This window comes from Phodopus roborovskii, unplaced genomic scaffold, assembly GCF_943737965.1.
Source record: "Phodopus roborovskii unplaced genomic scaffold, PHOROB, whole genome shotgun sequence".
In the NCBI taxonomy this organism is placed as follows: Eukaryota; Metazoa; Chordata; class Mammalia; order Rodentia; family Cricetidae; genus Phodopus; species Phodopus roborovskii.
In genome coordinates this window covers 15,276,696-15,299,075 of record NW_026126636.1, presented here as the reverse complement: position 1 = coordinate 15,299,075, position 22,380 = coordinate 15,276,696, and the positions used below count along the sequence as shown (strand labels likewise).

Below are 22,380 nucleotides of genomic sequence, written 5' to 3'. Positions count from 1 at the left end.
CCAGAAATTGGCATCATGTCACTTGGAGCTGGAGTTAAAGGTACTTTTAGCCTCCTGATGTGGCCGTGGGGAGCTGACCTTGGATCCTGTGCAAGACCAGTATACATTCTTGATCACCTAGCTGTCCTTTCCTGCTCTGGGCTGGTTCGTTTTAAACTTCTTCAAGTCATACAATTTCTGAGGAAGTTTGATGTGCATGTTTCTCAGACTAAGAGTTTCACTTACTTGTGTATCTCAAGTGTCATGTACACATAGAGCCAATTCCCTCCATAGCCTCAACTGTGAATATGTACCAGTTGATCAGACAAATGAACACAACTACACAAGGATTCCTGAAATGTGGCTTATTTACGGTTCCCTATTTTATCTTAGGCATGCCTGGCACAGTGATGCTGTTTTAAAATTCAACCCTGCTTCGAACTGGGCAACTAGGATCTCTCTCAGCAAGTCAGGGTCAACATAGCTAGTGTAAACTTGATACTTGGAGCAGAGATGGTGTTCACGAAGGACATGGGCAGGCACAAAGATATTTTAAGAAGACAGTTTTCTTTTATGTCCTGGTCAAGAGAAAGAGGAACCAACTCAATGAAAAACATTTGGTAAGAAAGAGGAAACGCCTGATAAGAAAACCACGGGTAGTTATGAGGAACCTCTGATGGTTGTAGCCTGTACTTCCATTGGCCCAGATGAGGCTAAAGAGACAACACAATGCCTACTGTGTTACTTCCTGGTTTTCCCTTGGCAAAGTGTAGAATTATGGGGGCCCGGAAGGTGTGTTTCCGGTGCAGGGGAGACAGGCCCCTAGATCCAAGCCCTAGAATCCATGATGTGGGACTGTAGTAAGATATTCACTTCGTCTGCACCTGTGGGACTGACCACGCCCACTGGGGGTGGGGACAGGGGCCCACGTTCTCTGGGGGAACTAGGTCTGAGGAGGGGCCCCGTGCTTGCAGCACGGGGACAGGAGAGCATCCCGAGGCATCTTTGGGACCAGGAACCTGCTGGCGTTCATCTGTCTATGTTGTAAGTTATTTCTCCCTGAATAAACATCAATTAAGCCTATTTGTTTCTCCTGATCCTTATTAAAGCTCAATATGGGACTATCCTGATCCACAGTGAGAACAGAGAGTGTTCTTGTTCCCCTAATCCTAGATAGAACCAAATACTCAAAGGCCAATCAAATCCAGATGTTCGAGTGAAATCCTGAACAGGTAGAGTACGAATTTTCTTTAAGGGCCAAGTCCATGTAGCCTGAGATCAGAAGGTCAAACAAATCTTTACAATAAAGTAGGAAGATCTATCTTCAGTTGTCCGGTGTCAGGAGAGGTGGTGTTAGAGGAGGAAAGGCTGATGGGGTAACTTTGGAAATGATTTTGGAGTCTAAACTTGTATCTGGGACTTTAGATTCTAACTCCTCTCCACCTTCTGGATCCCATGGATTTTGTCTAGATGGAGAAGACATTGGTTTTTATGTGTGTCTCATTCTCTCCCTCTCCCTCTCCTCTTCCCTCCCTCCTCCTCTGTCTCTCTATATGTGCGCCTCTGTCTGTCTGCCTTTCTATCTCCCTGTCTGTCTCTGTCTCTGTGTCTCTATCTCTTTCTCTCTCTGTTTCCCCCGTGTGTGTGTGTGTGTGTGTGTGTGTGTGTGTGTGTCTGCCTCTCTGTGTCTCTGTCTCATTCTCTCCTTCTTCCCATATGCACATTTGCACATATTTAGAATCTGAGAAGGTCACAAGAGTGCATCAGATCCCCAGGAGCTAGAGTCACAGGCAGCTGTGAGTCACCAGAATTTGAGCCCTGGAATTTGACTTTTGAGCCTCTCTCTGAAAGAGCTATTAGCACTCTCACCCACAAAGCCATCTCTCCAGCTTTGAGAGGAACATTTCAAACCACAGATAAGGACATCCCTAGGGTCCAGAACAATGCCAAAGTCATCCATTTTTTTTTTTCCACAACAGTTCAGGACTTTGTCATGGTGACAGCTGATGTCTTTGAGTTGGACACACCCAACAGTTGCCTATCCTCTGGTTCTACCCTTAGGTCCAGAGAGGGTTTGATGGTTAGTTTAAATTGTGAACTAGACAGAACCTGGAAGCACCTGGGAAGACACTATCATTGAGGGATTTTCTATATTGGGCTGTCCTGTGGGCGGGTATTGGGGGGGGTTGTCTTGAGTTAAAGATGTGTGAAGATTCAGCCAATAATGCACAGCACCATTCCTTAATTAGGGGCTCCTGAAGTGAGTAAGAACGGTACTGTATCATTGCAACAGAGATGGAATGAGAACAGATGAGAAAATGAATTGTCCAATGTAGAAAAGTTTCTACGTTAAAGTCCAGAGCAAGGGCATCGAGAGAGAGAAGGTAACACCCTTACATCAGCTAGTATTCTCTATGGTAGAGTGACTACTATTAGCATTGTGGAGATTTGTGCTGGATAATGAGAGGAGCTTGAGAATATCTCCCTTCAGTGATACTTAGAGCTTTAGATGCTAAGTTCCCACAGAGGAAAGGGTCTAGGTTAAGGTTAGGTTGATACTTAGAGCTTCAGACACCAAGTTCCCAAGAGAAAAGGGTGAAGGTCAAGGCAAGGTTGTTTGTGGATAGTTAGAGCAGCATGTTTACTGTGGACTCCATGGGCTCAGGATTTGAGCACCTACTGTCCAGTGAGTAGTTTATGAAATCTTTGGGACACAGTGTCTAGCTGGTAGACACAGGCCACTGGAGGTGGACATTTGAAGGTTATAGCCTGGTCTCATTTCCAGCTATGATCCTAGTTTCCTGATCCAGCAAGACCTGAACAAGATCCTTCAAAATCTCCTAATGCACAGTCCTTCACGTGAATCCTCAACTTCAGGCATGAGCTTGTGATGGGCAACACAGGTTAACCTTGGCTGGTTGGCTTCTAAGAAAGGAGATTCTCATATCTAAGCAAGTCTACAAGGGCAAGTGACTTGTTCAGTTCATAGATGTTGCAGGAAACTGAAACAGAGGAGGGACTTAGCCTAAAGCTGGACTTTACAGCCACTATTGGAAGCCTTCCTTATTTTGTGTGTGGAAACAGAGTTTCCCTGTGCATCCCTGGCTGTCCAGGAATTCTCCATGTAGACCAGGCTGGCCTTGTACTGAGAGATCTTCCTGCCTCTGCCTCCTGACCTCCTGCAGCCCCTGTAACATCTCAAAAACCAAGTTTTCATTGAATACTTGTTAGAATGGTCAAATCCAGAGTAGTGGCAGCTGTGCACACTGGGAAGGATGTGGAGAGGTGGGAATGTGTTCATGGGCCGTGGAGGGTCAGTGTGGTGTGGCAGCTGCAGGTGTAGTGTGGCTCTATCTGACAAAGCAGGCTTTTTTTTTTTTTAAATAAGACCTAGCTATCTTGATCCTTGCTATCAGCTCAAGAGAATTGAGAAGCTGTGTCCACAAAAAAACCAAACCAAACCAAACCAAACCCAAAACCCAAAAAAACCTAAACAACAACAACAAAAACTGCTCATGGACTTGGAGAAAAACGTACATTGCAAAGTGAAATAAGCCAGTCTCAAAGAACCACGTTTGTTCTGAATTAACTGCTAGATATCCATTGGGGCTGTAGCTTGGAATAGAGTGCTTGCATATTATGTGTGGAACCTTGGGTTCTGTGACAGTTAGCCTACCTGGTGGCTTTTAGTAATACCATGAAATCACACCTCTGGGTGTGTGTATGGAGCGCAGTTCTCAACCCATGGGCCTTGCTGTTTTTGGTGGTGTCAAAGATCCTTTCAAATGGGCCATATCTCAGAAATTCTGCATATCAGATATTTAGATCCATAAGAGTAGCAAAATTACAGTTATTGAATAGCAAAGAAAAAACTGTGTGTGTGTGTGTGTGTGTGTGTGTGTGTGTGTGTGTGTGTGTGTGACCACAACATGAGAAAGTGTCTTAAAGGGACAATTGACAGCTACTGCTCTAAGGGTATTTCCAGATGGGTTTAGCAGAGGAGGAAGGATTTGCCCTGAATGTTGGTGGCTGTGTTTCCTATTCTGAATAAAAAGAAGAAAACAGTCTAGACACTAACATTGATCTCTCTATGCTTCTTGACTGGCAAATATGTGAGCTGCTGCCTCATGATCCTGATGGCCATTTGTTTCTTGGAGTTTTGACTTACAATAAACCCCCCCTTCCTTAAATTGCCTGTACTAGGTATTTTGTCATAATAATGAGAAAAATTACTCGCACAGTTCTGATGGGAGATGTCATTCTGTAAATATGTTTCTCATAGTGGTTAATGAATAAAGCACTGTTGGCCAATAGGAAAGCAAGATAGGCGGGACTAGGAGACAAGGAGGAAAGAGGAAGGAGTAAGGAGGGGTCAAGATGGAGAGATGGAGAGAGCAGAATGCCGGCGGCCTCTCTCTCCGGTAAGGTAAGAGAAACATGTGGAAATACATAGATTAACAGAAATGGGTTAATACTTAAGACAGAGCTAGCCGATAAGAAACTAGTACCTGGCCAACAGCATTATATCAAATACAGAGTCTCTGTGTATTATTTGTGGCTGGCGCGGTGGCGGGACAAGACCGGCGGGGGCAGAAAAACCATACTCCTTACATAGTTCCTCCTCCAGAAACATGTACACATCAGAGTAAGAGACAGACAGAAAGATACACAGAGAGAAATGAATGTGTTACAGATGGTTTAGGGGGTCACAAGACATTTACCCAATCCACAGGGGTCACAACACAGTATGAACTATAGATACTGAGTGACAGCAGTGTGTCCCTGTAGCTTTATCACAAAGTGCACTCATCAGGTAGAGCAGAGCAGGGCAGGGAGGACACCAGAAACTCTCTTCCCCTTGTGGTCCATTTTTCTGTGAACCTCAAGTTTCCACTGAAATGCATTTTTACAAATCTGAGTTCGGTGTCTGGCAGCGGGCATCAGCCTGGCAGGTGTGCTGTGTGAAACTGCAGGCCTTGCTCATTGTACGGGAAATTTCTCAACGTGGGAAGGTCGGCGGAGAGGAGAGTGAAGCTCAGGGAAGCAAGCGGGTGCTTATGTCCCTCTGAGGAAAACACACCAGACTTCCCGGCCCTCAGCGTCAACCCCTATACCTTTCCTGTTAGTTCAGGCCTCAGGAATACAATGTCTAGAGCCAGTCCTAATAAAGGCAGTGCTAGTTGGAGCCTCCGTGTGGGGGTGACTGGACCCTGTGCATGTAGACCACCTGCTTGCTTCTCCACTTAGGTGGGGTTGTGGGTGAAGAGGGACAACAAAGCTCAGGCGAGTGCTCTCTCATTACCAGGCTTATGGGCTAAGGGCTGGAGGACTGGGTCCATATCTGGGAGGTGTAAACAAGAGCGGATTGTGGCTGAGGTGGGGGAGAAGTGCATCCTGTTGCCCCTCAAGCCTGTGTCTGGTTCAGTATACCTGACACACTAAAACCCTTCCCCTAACACTTAGAATCTGCTCTCCTGTCTTAACACAGAGATCCCACTGGGGATGGTTAAAAGGAAAAGCTTTTGTAGGGACTTCCCCTGAACCTGTGGTTTGAGATGAGTGTGCATAACCAGAGAAGGCACATGCCCACTTGGTGCAGGGAGCTCATAGGTCTGTGGGCTCAACAGGTCAGGAGAAGAAGGGTCCCACAGCCACATGTCTAAAACCTCAGTCACATTCAATGCTGAGACAGGTATACACTTGACTCATTATCGAGTCCTGTAGAAGGTGCCTTATTGGTGCTGGCAGTCCTGGGACCCCACAGCTCCTCAGCTGTAAGTTATTCCTCTGTGTACAGAAAGGGAAAAAAGCAGCTCTTCACCAGACCCATGTTTCCTTTGATTTCTAAACCTCAGGAGCAGTCAGGAAGGGGATGTTTCTGAATCATGTATGAGCATCCTCAGAGCAGCCACAGTTCAGGCTGACCACAGGTGAAAACTCAATGCTCTTACACGTTCAGATGGACATGATCATGTGATGTTCAGTGTTATCTTCCAGAGAGAATCTACATCACCTAGGAGAGGAGCCTCTGGACATGGCTGTGAGGAATTACCCTTATTTTGTCCATTGAGGTGGGTAGAGCCATCCCCTGTGTCTCTTTTCCCTGGATGGGATCCTGGACTGTAGAAGCAGACAATGAGCTGAGTAGCATCAAGCGTCCATCACACTCTGCTTTCCGATTGTGCATGTGACCAGGCACCCCAATCTCCTGCCACTGTGACTTGCTTACCGTGATGGATTGCACCTGTGGGATTAAAATAAATCCCATCTCCATTAAGTTCCATTGGCTGCTGAGGCATGCCGTCACAAGAAGAGAACAAATAGGCAGGGTGCTTACATCCTCCTTCTTATGTCCAGTTATTGTTAGTAAAATGTGAACAGAGCTATTTGTACTACTTTCCAGCTGGTGGCTTCATTCCAAACTGAATCTTGAGTGAACTGTCATGAATGCAGTAATTTAAGATAAGAAAACTTTATTGACTTCAGTTTGGGAGGTCAGAATCCTAACTCACATGTCTTGTGGAGGATCCAATATAGAGTCTCCTTCCTTTAATATCTTTATTCTAGTGTCTTCAGTGGAATATCAAAAATATTTAATTTAGAAGAATTATGTGTGCATGTGTATTTATACCACGTGTGCACAGATGCCTGTGGAGATCAACAGAGAATGTTGAATCTTTTAAAAATGGCATCTGTTGCTGGATAGATGGCTCAATGGTTTAGAGCACTGGCTGCTTTTACAGAGGATCTGGGTTGAATTCCCCACATCTGCCTGGCAGCTCACAACTGTCTGCAACTCCATTTCCAGGGGATCATAGATCCTCACACAGACACACAGGCAGGTGAGACACCAATGTACATTCACTAAAAATAAATCTTAAAAAATATCTGGGTCATTGAGATGGCTCAGTGGGTGAAGATATTTGCTTACAAGCCTAAAAACCCAAGTTCAATTTCTAGAGCCAACATATGAGAAGGAAAGAATCAACTTTGGCAAGTTGTCCTCTGACTGCTACACCCTCTGTGACACACACACACACACACACACACACACACACACACACACACACACACACTCACCACACACCAATATTATTTAACAGTAAAAGCAATTATTTATAACAGACCACATTTATCTGTGAGTATCTGCTTTGGATCTTATAAAGATTATAACATCAGCTGGGCATTGGTGGCGCACGCCTTTAATCCCAGCCCTTGGGAGGCAGAGGCAGGCGAATCTCTGTGAGTTCCAGTCCAGCTGGTCTACAGAGCGAGTTCCAGGACAGACTCCAAAGCTACACAGAAACCCTGTCTCAAAATACGAAAAAAAAAAAAAAATCGTAACATCAAACCTCTTCCTCTTCAAGAGAGGAAGAAACTGATATAGAAACCTTGTGACGAGCCCTAGCCCACAGATCCTGCCTATTGTGTCGGCTGTGGGGCTTCAGCTCCAGACCTGCTCAGGCTCCTAGAGCCTGAATCATGTCACTTTGTTTTGCCACCATGCTGGCCCTAGGTGAGTTCTGGGAGAAATGGAGAGAGGGGCAGGTGATTTGGGGGAGGAGATCTATTCCCCACTCAGGCCCGAAAGCAGCCAAGCAGATTCTGGAGACGCTGGGAGGAGATTCTCTCCACCCCATCTCCTAAGTGGAGACTTATTGCTAGAAACAGGGATGGGGCCTGTGGCCAAATTCAGCCTTAAAATGCGTTAGGAAGAGCCCGTTTGGAAGGGGAAGATGACCTGGGGACATTTGTTTTTCCCAGTGTTGGAGGTTGAACTAAGGGCTGAATGCGGGTTAGGTAAACACTATACCAGTATTCTGTAAATCCAAGCCCTCTTTTTATTTTTTAAGATCCCAGCTGTTAGTTGGTATATTGAATAGCTTTGTTCAGCGATTGTTCACTTTATTATTATTATTATCATTTTTCTTATATTACATATCAATACCGTACCCTCTCCCTCCCATCCTCCCACCCTCCCATGCCTCCTAACTCCCCTCCCATCCCCACTCCAGCCCCCACTCCACAGGGAGGATGAGGCCTTCCAGGAGGGATCATCAAAATCTGTCAAGTCAGGAAGCCCCTCCCTCCTGTCTCTCGGAAGGGAGTATCCCTCCATGGGGAATGTGCTCCCAAAGTCCTTTTGTGAACTAGGGATACATCCTGGTTCCACTGTCAGAGGTTCCCTTAGACTGCCCAGGCCTTCTAACTGGGACCCATGTTCAGGGAGTTTGAGTTGGTATAATGCTTGGATCCCAGCTATCAGTCTGGGGGTCCGTTAGCTTCTCCTTGTTCAGGTCAGCTGTCTTTGTGGTTTTCTGTGGTCTTGACCCCTTTTCTTATCCCTCATCCCTCTCTGCAACTGGATTCCAGGAGTTTGGCCCAGGGTTTAGCTGTGGGTGTCTGCTTCTGCTTCATCAACTACTAGATGAAGGCTCCAGGATGGCATATAAATTAGTTGTCAATCTCATTATCAGGGAAGGGCATTAATTGCCTTAATGGTAGCCTCTCCACTATTTCTCAAATTGTTAATTGGGGTCATTCTTGTAGGTCTCTGGACATTTCTCTAGAGTCAGTTTTCTCTTCAAACCTATAATGGCTCCCTCTATTATGTTCTCTCTTTTCTTGCTCTCCTCTATTCATCCCCTGACTCAATCTTCCTGTTCCCACATATTCTCCTCTCCCCTTCTCTCCTCCCGTTTTCTTATTCCTTGCTCCCTCTTCACTCACTCCCCCTCCCCCTACTCCCAATATGCTCAGGAGATCTTGTTCCTTTCTCCTTCTGTGAGGGACCTTGTATGCCTCTCTTAGGTTCCTCCTTGTACCCTTGTTTCTCTGTCGGTGTGAATTGTAGGCTGAGATCCTTTGCTCTATGTCCGAAATCCATATATGAGTGAGTACATACCATGTTCATCTTTTTGTGATTGGGTTACCTCACTCAGGACTCAAGGTCCATCCATTTGCCTGTGAATTTCAAGATTCCATTTTTTTTTTGTTCTGCTGAGTAGTAATCCATTGTGTAAAGCCATGTCTTTTTTTTTTTAATCCATTCTTCACTTGAGGGGCATCTAGGTTGCTTCCAGTTCTTGCTATTACAAATAATCCTGCTATGAACATAATGGAACAGATGTCTTTGTTGCATGGATGCGGATCATTTGAGTATATGCCTAAGAGTGGAATTGCTGGGTACTGTGGTAAACTGATTCCCATTTTCCTAAGGAACCACCATACTGATCTCCAAAATGGCTGTACAAATTTGCACTCCCACCAGCAGTGGAGGAGTGTTCCCCTTTCTCCACATCCTCTCCAGCATAAGCTGTCATTGGTGTTTCTGATTTTAGCCATTCTGACAGGAGTAAGATGCCATCTCAGAGTTGTTTGATTTGCATTTCCCTGATGACTAAGGATGTTGAGCACTTTCTTAAGTGTCTTTCAGCCATTTTAGATTCCTCTGTTGAGAATTCTCTATTTAGTTCCGTACCCTACTTTTTAATAGGATTATTTGGTGTTTTGGAAAATAGCTTCTTGAATTCTTTGTATATTTTAGATATCAACCCTCTCTCTGTCAGATGTGGGGTTGATGAAGATCTTTTACCATTCTGTAGGCTGATCTTTGGTCTTGTCCAGAGAGAGACCCTTCACATTATACTTTGAAAACCTTTACTTCACAAATTTTGAAAATTTAATGGAAGTGGACAAATAGATCCCTATCTCCTATAACCCCTAATGAAATAGAAGCAGTCATCAAAAGCCTTCTAACAAAAAAAAAAAAAAAAAAAAAGCCTAGAGCCTGATGGCTTCAATGCAGAATTCTTCGAGAAATTCAAAGGAGAGCTAATACCAATACTCCTCAAATTGTTCCACACAATAGAAGCAGAAGGTTCATTACCAAACTCTTTTTATGAGCCAAAATTACCTTGATACCCAAGCCACACAAAGACACAACTAAAAAAGAACTACAGACCACTATTCCTCATGAACATTGATGCAAAAATACTCAATAAAATACTGGCAAATTCAACCCAACAACACATTAGAGAAATTATCCTCCATGACCAAGTAGGCTTCATCCTAGGGAGGCAGGGATGGTTCAACATATGAAAAAATAGTGATCCACCATATAAACAAACAAAAAAAAACCCCACATGATTATCTCCCTAGATGCTGAAAAAGCCTTCGACAAAATTCAACACCCTTTCCTGATAAAGGTCTTGGAGAGATCAGGGAATAACAGGAACATACCTAAACATAATCAAAGTAATATACTGTAAACCAACAGCCAGCATCACACTAAATGGAGAGAAGCTTAAGGCGATTCCTCTGAAATCAGGAACAAGACAAGGCTGTCCTCTCTCTCCATATCTCTTTAATATTGTACTTGAAGTTCTAGCTAGAGCAAGAAGACAACAAAAGGAGATCAGGGGGATCCAAATTGGAAAGGAAAAAGTCAAACTGTCTCTATTTGCAGATGATATGATAGTTTACATAAGTGACCCGAAAAACTCTACCAGGGAACTCCTACAGGGAACACACCTTCAGCAAAGTGGAAGGATACAAGATGAACTAAAAAAATAATGAGTAGTCTTACTATATACAGACGCTAAATGGGCTAAGAAAGAAATCAGAAATAGCCACAAACAACATAAAATATCTTGGGGTAACACTAACCAAACAGGTGAAAGAGATATATAGCAAGAACTTTGTGTCTTTAAAGAAAGAAATTAAAGAAGATACCAGAAAGTGGAAAGATCTTCCATGGTCTTGGATACATAGGATCAACATAATAAAAATGGTAATCTTGCCAAAAGCAATCTAGAGATTCAATGCAATCCCCATCAAAATCCCAGCACAATTCTTCTTTATCTTGAAAGGATAATACTCAACTTTATATGGAAAACAAATGACACAGGATAGACAAAACACATTCAGCAAATTAACAGGATGCAAGATTATATCTTGTATATAATTATACCTGTATATAGCCCTACTATATACAGATGATAAAGGGACTGAGAAAGAAATCAGAGAAAAATCATCTTTTACAATAGCTACAATGGAAGGAGGAAAACATCTTCAACAAATGGTGCTGGCATAATTGCATGATGGTGTCTAGAAGGCTGCAGATAGACCCCTGTCTATTGACGTGCACAAAATTTAAGTCCAAATGGATCAGACCTCAACATAAATCCAGCCACACTGAACCTCTTAGAAGAGGAAGTGGGAGGTTCCCTTGAATGAATTGGTACACGACAGCGCACCCTGACCATAACACCAGTAGCACAGAGATTGTTTTCTTTAACAAACCCTTTTATTAGTCTTTGAGTTCTTCTTACACGATTCACTCAACTCCTTAATGATAAGCCTTCTTCCAGACCCACTCAACTTTATGTCCATATTTATTTTTATTTTATTTACTTATTGTGTGTGTGTGTGTGTGTGTGTGTGTGTGTGTGTGTGTGTGTGTTTGAGACAAGGTTTCTCTGTGAAAAAGTCATGGCTGTCCTGGTTCTCTCTTTATAGACAGGGTTGGCCTTGAACATTGAGATCCGCTTGCCTGTGCCTCCCAAGTGCTGGGAGTAACTTGTGCACCACCACTGCCCAGCTCCTTTGTGTCCATTTTTAAATAGTCCTTTAAGACCAATTGGTGCTGTCCAAATATTCTTGTGTTCAGTGCAGCACTGGAGCATGGTTGAGTTAACAGGGGCTACACTTTTAAATTTAATTTTCTTATTATTTTTTTGTTATTTTAGAGGCAGTGTCTTACTATGTATGTAGCTCTGGCTGTCCTGGAACTCACTATGTAGATTTCACTCAAAGAGCTCCACCTGCCTCCTAAATGCTGAGACTAAAGGTGTGCCTCAGTACACCCCATTCTTGGGGCTACAATCTTAAAGAAAACTGCCTCTCCCTCTTCCAGAAGCTGGCAATTGCAATTAGCTCAAAATTTAGCTCAAACGCTAAAGCAGCGACTATGCCCAAATTTCTATTTAGTTCTGGTATTTTGTCTGGCTTGGGCTTGCACGGGTTTTGTGCATGTTGTTACAACTGCTTTGAGTTCATATGTGCAGCTGCCCTGCTGGGCTCAGGATACACTGTAGTCCCTGAAATCATCTACTGCCCCTGGCTTTTATGTTTTTCCCACCCCCTCTTCCTCAGTGATCTCTGAGACTCAGGAGGAGGAGATGTAGGGTAGGCGTGTCCCCTTTAAGGCTGGGCATTCTGCAGGCTCATATTCTCTACCCATTGATCAGTGATGGGTCTCTATGTTAATCTCCATCGACTGCAAATAGAGGTTTCTCAGATGATGGAGGGGTGGGGGATGCATTGTCCTGTGGACATACTGATAAATACATTCTTTATTGTCTTTTGAGAATTTCACAGATGCATGCAATATGATTTTATCACATTCTTCCCCAATCTTGCCTGTAATTCCGTACCCATCTCTCCTTCCCCCTATTTTGTGTCTCCTTCTTTAAAAAAAATAATCCAATGAATATTTTTTTTGTGCTGTCTGTATACTCAAGGGTGTTGGTCTGTCTGCTGGATTCTGGTCAACCTACCGTAGGCCACACCATAAGAGAAAATTCTCCCTTCCCCAGAAGCCACCAACTGCAAATACCTCTTCATCTTGGGTGTGGGGACCTTGTGAACCCCTTTCTTCTCCTTGCCACCCTTCAATTTACATTTTTTTCTATTTTTAAATTAATGCTTCTCTTATATAATACATCCTGACAGCAAAGTCACCTTCCTCCATCCTCCCCAGTTCCCCCATCCACCTCCCATCTCCCCCAGATCCACCACAACTCCAGTATCTTTTCAGAGCAGTTCTCACAGGGATGTCCATCGAATATGGCATGACAAGATGCAGTAAGACCAGGAACAAACCCTCACATCAAGGCTGAGCAAGGCAACCCAGTAGGAGGGAAAAGTACCAAGGGCAGACAAAGCAGTCAGAGACACACCTGCTTCCACTGTTAGGAGCCCCACAAAAACCCCAAGATAAGCAACCATGACATATATGCAGAGGCTCTAGCACAGACCCATGCTTGTTCTGAGACTGCTGCTTTGGTCTCTGTGAGCCCCATGAAACCTGCTTAGTTGATTCTGTGGGCAGTGTTCTACTGGTGTCCTCAACCCCCTCTGGCTCCTACAGCGTTTCCTCTTCCTCCTCCTCGTGGTTCTCTGAGCTCCGTTTCATGTTGGGCTGTGGTCTGTGGGTCTCTGTAGTTGCTCCTGTCATCTGCCGGAGGAAGCCTGTCTGATGACGACTGGGCTAGGCTCTGAACTAACTCCGTTTTAGTTTTGGTTTTGAGACATGGTCTCTCTAAGATGCTCGGGCTGACTTTGAACTCACGTTGTAGCCCAGGTAATACCTGAACGTGTGACCCAGTTGAGCAGCTGGGATTTCGAGTCTGTGTCTCTGCCTCTGGTCTTGGGGTTGGTTATTTTAGGAGCCCTTTTAGAGCTAGAAGGAGGATTGTCCTCTGCCTTTAATGTGGAAGATGGATGGCTGGGTGATGATGGGAGGAGGGATGTCTCCACCTACATCTGGTCCTCCCTAGATTCTCATCTCTAAGCAAACCGTGTGGTGAGTGTCTTTCTCATTGTGTCTTCTCTTTCAGCGCTGTGCCTGGGACAGAGAGTTAACACGGAGGGAGGTGAGTCATGTGTTTGGCTGCTTCTGCACCCATGGGCAGCTTTGGAGAGACTCGTGTGCACCTGGGCGGCCTGGAGAGAGACCCTTCAATATTGCCTTTAATATTCCTCCCACATGTGCAGCCTTCAGCTCTCTTCCTTTTCCCACCTGTCTTCTTTTGTTGTCTTGGTTAAAAATGTTTTTAATTGACAAATAACAGCTGTATGTATTTGTGAGATGCAGCTTGCTGTTTTGAGGTGTGTTTACACTATGCTACAATTAAGCTAGGCTAAGTTGCATGTCTGTCTTGTTTGACACTCAGCATTTTTTATTGGTGAGAGTTCCATGGTTGGAATTTTCAAAGAAACTGTCATGCACGGTATATCTCAAGACATGCGATTCTCCTGCCTGGATGGAATTTCGAATCTTTGATGATCGTCTTCCCTGTCCACATCCGCCCTCTCCCTAGTCTCAGGCAGTCCATCATTCTTCTCTCATTCTGTTTGTCTCTGAGGTGAATGCATTTGCATTCCATATATAACTGAGATCCTGTGGTGTTTGTCATTCTGTCACTGGCCTACTTCACCAAACACCCCCAGGTTCATTCTGGTTGCCACCTACAGCAGCATTTCCTTTCTGAAGGGTGACCACTATTCTAACGTGTTTGTGCACCGCATTTATTTTGTCTGTTGATGTACGGACTGACAGTTCCATCCTTTCTCTCTCTTCTCTACTTGGATCATGCTGGGAGGAAGGTGGAGATGAGACAACTCTATGCCAGGCTGTCTGCAAAGACAGCTCCACGACCAAGCCTATAGCTGATGATGCCCCCCCCCCCCACATTCCAGATCTCTCTTAGGAGCCCCTAGTAAGGTCTTAATAGTCTCACAGGCAGAACAGGAGGATTCCTCCTTGATATCACCTCTCCATCTCCCTATGTACAATTTGTCTCTAGGTCCTGTCCATTCCTCCCACTAAATCTGTAAGTCAGTTAGTTTAATTAGTTAGTTTTGATAGAGATTTTCAGTATGTACCTATGACTGGCCTGGGAATCACTCTGTAGAACAGGCTGGTTTAGGACACACAGAGATGAACCTGCTTCTGCCTTCCAAGGGTTGGGATTACATGCATGCAACACCACACACGGCCTCAAGTCCCTCTCTTTCTGCATAAATGTCTGCTAAGTTATTTCTAAGCTCCTTCCCTCCTCACTCATTGGTCCCTTCCCTCATGTCAGCTAAGCTTGCATGTAGCCTTTTACCCTTTTTGACACACCACGAAGGTTGTTCCCCCGCTATGCAGAAGCACAAATACCATCTTTTTTTTATTTGTCTTTTATTCCAGAGGCTTCGCATATTTCTTTGAACAGAGTCTTTTGCAGTCCTATGAACTAGCCATCATTTACCACCTCTCTTTATAAGTTTTAAAAATTATTTTTTTGGTTAAAGTATAATTACATCATTTCTCCTATCTCTATACTCATTCTACCCCTTTCTATATCCATGCTTTCCATGATCCCTCTCAAATGCATTGCCTTTTTTCTTTATTATTGTTACATATATTCAAATAAATATATAAATACAACTTGCCGTGTAGTGGTTAGTGTTGCACACACACACACACACACACACACACACACACACACACACACGCTCTCATAGGTAATTATTGGTATTGGATAACCAATTAAGGGGCTCATCCCCGGGGAATACTAATTCTCCCTCTCTCAGCAGTCAATAAACTCTTGTAGGTCTTCATCGAGGCATGGGGCCGCTGTAAGATTTCCCTCATCCAAGTTCAAATGTCAACTGGTGTTGTCTTTGTTCAGGACATGTCTAGGCAGCCGTTTTGTCAATGTGTCATGGGTGTAGCTCCCCAGCTGTATTGGGAAGATAAGATGTCATTGCAGACTTCCCTGTCTTTTGGCTTTTAGAGCCTTCTTCCTCCGTCTTCTATGATGTTCCTGGGCCTTAGTTAAGGAAATGTGGTCTAGATGTATCCACTGGGACTAGGCCCTCATTATCAGTTGTTATCTGCATTTTGACCAGTGCAGGCTTTCTGTAATGGTCTCCAGGTGCTGCAAAAAGACACTTCTTCGATGAGGGCTGAGAGCCCATTTACTAGTCAGAGGCTTGAACACTGGATGAGCAAGTCAGGCTGGGCCTGAGGTGGGATGTGGCTCCGTCTCCATAGTGTGTTTTGACACAGAATCAGACCATTGTGTTTTCTGTAGATGGTGACTCTGACGTACCCCACCTACTTCCTGATCCCCCTGTCCTTGAGAACTTGTTTAGAGGTTCGTTATATCAGGGAAGTGCAGATACTCATATACCCTTGACCAAAGACTGGTCCTCCTCTGTTCAGTGAGCAGCAGCAGCTTCAGGAAAGACTTACTTGGAATGGTGAGGGAGGAAGGGCACACTCACCTAGCCAGCCAGATCAGCTGTCAACCCTGTCTATCAATGAGTGGCAGATGTCACAGCCAGATCACCCTTACACCCTGATCCCCTTGTCCTATCAGGCTTGCTTGTCACTAGGTTCTTCAACATCTTTCCATTTCCCTCAAACACTCCAGCCACCCACCCCACAGTCTGGGTTATCTCACAGGATGAATTTCAATTTAGTTTTTAAAATGACAAAAATTGCATTTTGTGTTTACCATATCTGATTTCATGCTCTGCAATGAATAGATATTAGAGAATGACCAAACCAAGTCAGTTAGCATATGGTTTCTCCCGCACACATCTCTTTGTGGACAGCACTTGAATCCAGCTCTTGATGGACCAGAGGCCTGGTGTGAATCATCCCTGGCATATCCCACAGCTGAGCCCTTGAGCTACTTCTCCTTGGGTAGCACAGGGCCTGTGTCCTCTGAGTGGCTCTTTACACGGTGTTTTATTGATGTTTGCTTCTCTGTGCCCCTGTCTGCTAGGTGCAGCGAGTTTATGTCTCTTGGGTGTCAGGGCAGGTACCTCTCCCCTGTCATTTCAGGGGGTACACCTCTGATCTCACCTTCCTTGAGACTCCTATGCTCACCCCTCACCTTCACTGAAGGTGAAGACTTTATGACACAGTATTGGACTGTTACTTTTTTTTCTTCTGCATCTGTCTTTCCTCCCGTGATTTAGTTTCTAATGGAAGAAATTGTGTTCCTTGTATAAGTGAAGACATTGAAACACAGAGAACAACCCCCAAATGATGACTAAGATATTAGTAATGTTTGAAAGAATAAGTGAAGGAAGGAGAGCAGATTAGGAAATGTTGGTCTAAGGGCAGAAAGTTTCATTTACACATGGCTAAGGGCAGAAGGTCAATTATGCAGCACAGCTAGCAACTATGCATTTGTAAGCTTAGGAATTGCTGAGAGGGGGTGATGGATGTTCTCCTTACACAAAGGTAAGTTTGTGGGTTTATATACATTGATTAGCTTGATCCAGCTCTTCCACAAGGAGCACCATAACATCCCCCCCCCAACACAGTAAATGTGAGCATTTTAAGTTTGTTTCTTGGTGTAGTATCCTTATCTGTGATGGTATGGGAATGCTCCTACTTTCAGGTTTGGAGCAGGTGGGCTTTTAAAACCCCAATATCACACTCTACAGAATGTGGAGAGAGAGGTAGAAAGTGTAGAGGTCCCTGGAAGGAGGCAGTTCCCTGAGGTGTCCAGCCTGGGATGTTCTGAGATTTCCTTGGATGGAGCTTTGCCAGACCTAACATATGCTTGGGCTTACATTCCTTATTATCATGTGATGTGAATTGAAATGCACACAGAGAGTGAGGGTTTTGTAAACCTGCACTTTGATCATGTGTGGAGAACTCTAAACTTGGTAAGACTATAGAATTCTGTGCCTAAATTGATTTTGCATTGTGGCAATGTCCTGCCTGTGTACACTGAGAATTCCTGCTCTGCTCTCTCCTAGGATCTGTACGGAGGCCTTCCATCTCTGCTGAGCCAGGCCGTGTCATCTCCCAAGGGCGTTTTGTAACCATTGTGTGCTCAAACCCTAGTGGGTATGATTTGTTCCGCCTGGAGAAAAAAGACCTACCAGTCGTGGAAAATGTGAACACTTCCCACTCTGTGACAGAGGCTCGATTCCGCCTTGGCCCAGTGAATGAAAACACAGCTGGACCATATACCTGTATCTATTGGAAAGGGTCTATCTGGTCCCCACGCAGTGAGACCCTGGAGCTGATAGTAACTAGAGAAGTTGTCACCCAGGCTCCTGAGCCAGGCCCAGCAGTGACCTCAGGTTTGTTCCCAGGTCCCTGGACTCTAACCCCAGCAGTTCTCACCCGCCCTGCGCTCCTTTCCCCCACCTGCCTCAGCACAGGTGGGTCCCCTCTTCCCTCAAACCCAGATTTCTGGAGCTTCATTAACCAGACCCCATGGATGACGTGGATACAGTCTGGTGGGCTGGACCCTGCGTTATTCCTGATTTTGGGTAGGGACTGATCCCGAGCAATGGTGGGTGCAGACTCCTTCAGGGGATGCATGTGTTTTCACTGGGCATGGTGATTTATCCTGTCCTTCCATTGAGTCTGAGCCTGTGGTGATTGCAGGAATATATCTCCTCCGGCGTGGCACCATCTCCCTAAGCAGGTCATATGGTCCCCGGAGGGCCGGGGAGCAGGCCTGGGCTAGTCTTTTGGGGGTGCTTTCATATTGGCTGCATGTGATCAGGTCCCAGGTTGTACCGGAGTCAGGGTACAAACAGAAGTTCTAGTCCACTTCCGTGTCTTCCCACATCTTCCTGGGAGCTTCTCAGTGTTTATTCTGTGCGTGCGCCCAAGCGGGAGCGGGCGAGGGGAGGAAGAGAAGGAAGGACCAGTATTCAGCAGCAGGGATTTAGGAGGGGCGCTGCCATGCTTTCTGTTTCCCCTGCCCTGTCACCTCAGATCATCTGACGGCCTATGCCTGAGTGGTGGGCACACCACTCACACCACACACACAGGGATCGATACTTAGGATGGAGAAGGGGTCTACATAGGTCTCTTCATAAGCCCAGCCTCGACGCCGGTGTTGTAGTTCATTACGGGTTATATGCTGGGTGGATATCCTGACTAGCCTCCTGCTTAGCTTTGAAGCCAGTCTTCGTCTTCTCCTTCTCTTCCTCCTCCTCCTTGTCCTCCTCCTCTTTCTCCTTCCTCCTCCTCCTTTGCCTTCTTCTTCCTCTCCTTCTTGTATTTTTGACATAAGGTTGTAACATGAAAAATAAAAATCCAGAGTCCCAGATTGGGGCTCAAACTTCAAGCTGAAGAAGATCAGAGAAGTAAAATAGCGAAGCTGAAATGGCGATTCCATCTCCACGAATCCTCAGAGGCCAAAGCTCTGAATTCCTGTTCCCTCCTCCTTATACTCCCGTCTCTGTCCAGCTGTACTCTCTCTTGTCTCCACCTCCCTAGTGTGGGGATTAAAGGTGTGATCACAAGTGCTGTGATCACAGGCATGAGCTCTGTTACTGTTCACTCTTGAGCAGGCCAGGGTGGCCTTGAACTCACAGAGATACAGCTATCTCCTGAGTCCTGAAATTAAAGGTGTGTGCCACCACTGCCTAGCTTCTACAGTTAACAGGTGTGGCTGGTTTTGTTTTTGTGATACTTCAGGCAATCTTTAATTAAATCATAATTAATATATCACTCCATGAAATCTCTCTATATGAAGCTCTGGATGTCATGTAACTTGCTTTATAGATGAGGTTGGCCTAAATTCACAGTTTCACCTGCCTCTGCCTCCTTAGGGTTGGGATTAAAGACCTGGCTGCCTTCTTCTCTGGTAGGCTCCTACAAAAAAACAAACCATTTCCATCTTGCCTAGTTCTGCAGAAACCTCAGGAGGAAAAATGATCATTCAGTGTGGTTCCTCGATGGGGTATGATAGGTTTATTTTGACTGAGGAAGAAGAACACTAGCTTTCTAGGATGATCCATGCAAAGCATGTACCCAATGGGCAATTCCAGGCCCTGTTCCTTGTGGGTCCTGTGACATTTGGCCAGAAATGGATGTGAGGATGCTATGACAATTACAAGAATAACTCATGTGTGGTCATTATCCAGTGACCCTTTGAAGCTCCTGCTATCTGGTGAGGAAGTTTCATCATCTCAATTTTTTTTGAGGTTTCCCCTCTTGAGGTTCCCAAGTCTTCCTTTCAGGGTGACTAAAATTGGATGAGGCTAAGAGAAACTTGGGTCCCCTGATCCAGATGCAGACTTAATTTGTGAGTCAGTGACACCTTCAGGGATGGATAAGAAGAAGCCAAGCATCCCCCGTGCCCCTTTGCTGCCCATGTTTTCTCTGGCAATGTTCAGTAAGCCTTCCCTGGTGACACATTAGGGTCTGTACCCTGGAGAGACCTCAACCCCACAGAGACACCTTGACACCAGGTATACTCTGTTTAAGGAGGGGGAATTGTCCTGACTCACCCTCAGGACCTGTGATAATTCTCTTGGGGGTTGGTATAGATGCTGTGGCGCAGATTCTTTCTCCTCAGAGTGGTCAGACCTCATTGAACCCATGCTCACCCTAAGCACAAGTGATAAACTGAGAAAATTAGTCAAGGCCTGAGATTCAAGACAAGCCCTGCTTGGGGAGCCCAGAATGTTCACTAGAATGAGTAGCCTGAGTTTTACCGAGGGGGGAGACAGAGACAGGCAGTTGCTGGGGGAGGACTGAGTTTGAGAAAATAGAGTCCTAAGTCCTCAGAGACTGGTCATGGTGAGGTCTCAACTCAGGAAAAGATGAGCAGCCTCTCTCCTATTCTCCTCTTTTTTGATACCTCCCTATTATACTCCCCCTTTCCATGATCCAGGACCTACAGTGTCATTAGGAGAGCGAGTGACCTTGCTCTGTTAGTCTTGGATCCATATGAAACACTTTTTGCCTTTCCAAATTTGAGACAGTGTCTCTTCTTGTGTCTGAGATGCAAAGTCCCCACCTCAGCATTATCAGACAGACTTTTCCCGATCCCTCTGACTTCAGCTTTCTATGGGTCTGTGTTTACTTGGCCTCCTCCTGCAAGGTGATGGATGAGAAGGCCTTCCCTCTGCTGCCATTGTTGGGAACTGCTTGGACATGGTCAACACACACACACACACACACACTCGAAAGCACATGCGCGCGCGCACACACACACACACTCACACACACTCGAAAGCACATGCGCGCGCGCGCACACACACACACACACACACACACACACACGGAGCAGAGAGAGAGAGAGAGAGAGAGAGAGAGAGAGAGAGAGAGAGAGAGAGAGAGAGAGGAGAATGTTCATTTTAAGACAGAGCCTGGCTATTTCCTTCTGGCTGGCCTGGAACTCACTATATAGACCAGGCTGGTCTACAAATCACAGAAGTCTGCCTGCCACTGGCTCCCAAGTGCTAGGGTCAGAGGAATGTCTCATGACACCAAGCTTCAACACATATAATTAAAAAAAGTAATCTTGATAAAAATACCTTAAGACAAAGCTAGCCGATAAGAAACAAGTAACCGGGCCAACAGCATTGTATCAAATACAGAGTCTCTGTGTGTTAATTGGGGCTGGCGCGACGGCGGGACAAGACCAGGCGGTGGGCGGAAAAACCGTACTCCTTACACACCTTAGATGTGGAGATTAGATAGATAGATAGATAGATAGATAGATAGAGAAGGTACAGTTTTGTCTGTAGTATGCATGTGCCCTGTGTGAACATTCAGGTTGGCTTTGACCTTTGTTGTGATTTCTTTGTCCAACTCCCAGGCTTACGTTCTGAGGATCACAGAGTGGAGAATCTCGTTCGGATCACTATGGCTTCTTTGGTCCTGGTGACTCTTGCTGGTCTGCTGTTTCAGGCTTACCACAGCTGGAGAAGGGAATGAGAGTGTAAGCCTTATGTTTAGGCAGAGAAACAGGACTCACACACTGGAGAGGGCAAATAAGGATAACGGAAAGGTGGCGCAATGTACAGTGATCTCAATACACAAAACTATTATATTGAAACCTGTTCTCTTGTCTGGTAACTAAATTAGTAAAATAAATAAATTTAAAATGGAGCTTCCTCAAGATTCTTTGCTTCCTTCTCTAGGTTCTGAGGCAAACGTACTGATGTCAAGATCTCAAGCATGCTCATGTGTGTGAAATTCATATCCATAACCACTGAGCAATGACAACAGCCTGAACAAATGTCAGCTCATGAACTTTATTAACTGACAATACTACAGCGTATGCCACCTTGAGACCCATTTCTATCGGCTCAGGGTGTCAATGAAGGGCAGAATGCCATTCTTCATGCCTTGTCCTGATGGAGTTAGTAGAAAAAACCCATGAGACACTCAACAGAACGTTTGATCCGACCCATCTATTTGTAAGTGAGCCACATTTAGTAAATGACAATTAAAAAAAAAAAACAGACAGGAAACGAAAGAGTGAAGATGGGCTTATTACACACTCACGTGAGGACAGCAAGGAGTTTTTAAAGAACGGTGGCATGGGATTTTATGCAGGGAGCCCATACATACTCATGTCAGAAAAAGCTTTCAAGGTGTGTAGCTTCTCTATGTAAGGTCAGAGTAGAATAAAGGAGGTGCAAAGAGGGAAGACTATAGGCATATTTTTGGCAACCCAAGAAGATCATGGAATAGAACATCTAAAATAGTCATCAGAAACACTTTGGGACATATTCACCCATGGCCGAACAATAACAAAAGAGAGTCTACATGTGGACATGTTTGTTCAATGGGTGTCATTAAGATGGCCTTTGTTGATCCATAGACAAGCACTGGGCTGAGCT

At 45.0% G+C, this 22,380-nt stretch overlaps 1 protein-coding gene across 1 annotated transcript; it reads left to right on the top strand.

Annotated features, from left to right (window-relative positions):
* The first annotated feature begins 7,421 nt into the window (after positions 1-7,421).
* Lair2 (leukocyte associated immunoglobulin like receptor 2) lies at positions 7,422-21,643 on the top strand. The gene is made up of 4 exons (XM_051207028.1): positions 7,422-7,495; positions 13,602-13,637; positions 17,536-17,865; positions 21,351-21,643. Exons 1-4 carry the CDS (start codon positions 7,462-7,464, stop codon positions 21,467-21,469), a joined length of 519 nt encoding a protein of 172 aa, XP_051062985.1. The 5' UTR covers positions 7,422-7,461; the 3' UTR covers positions 21,470-21,643.
* The last annotated feature ends 737 nt before the right edge of the window (positions 21,644-22,380 follow it).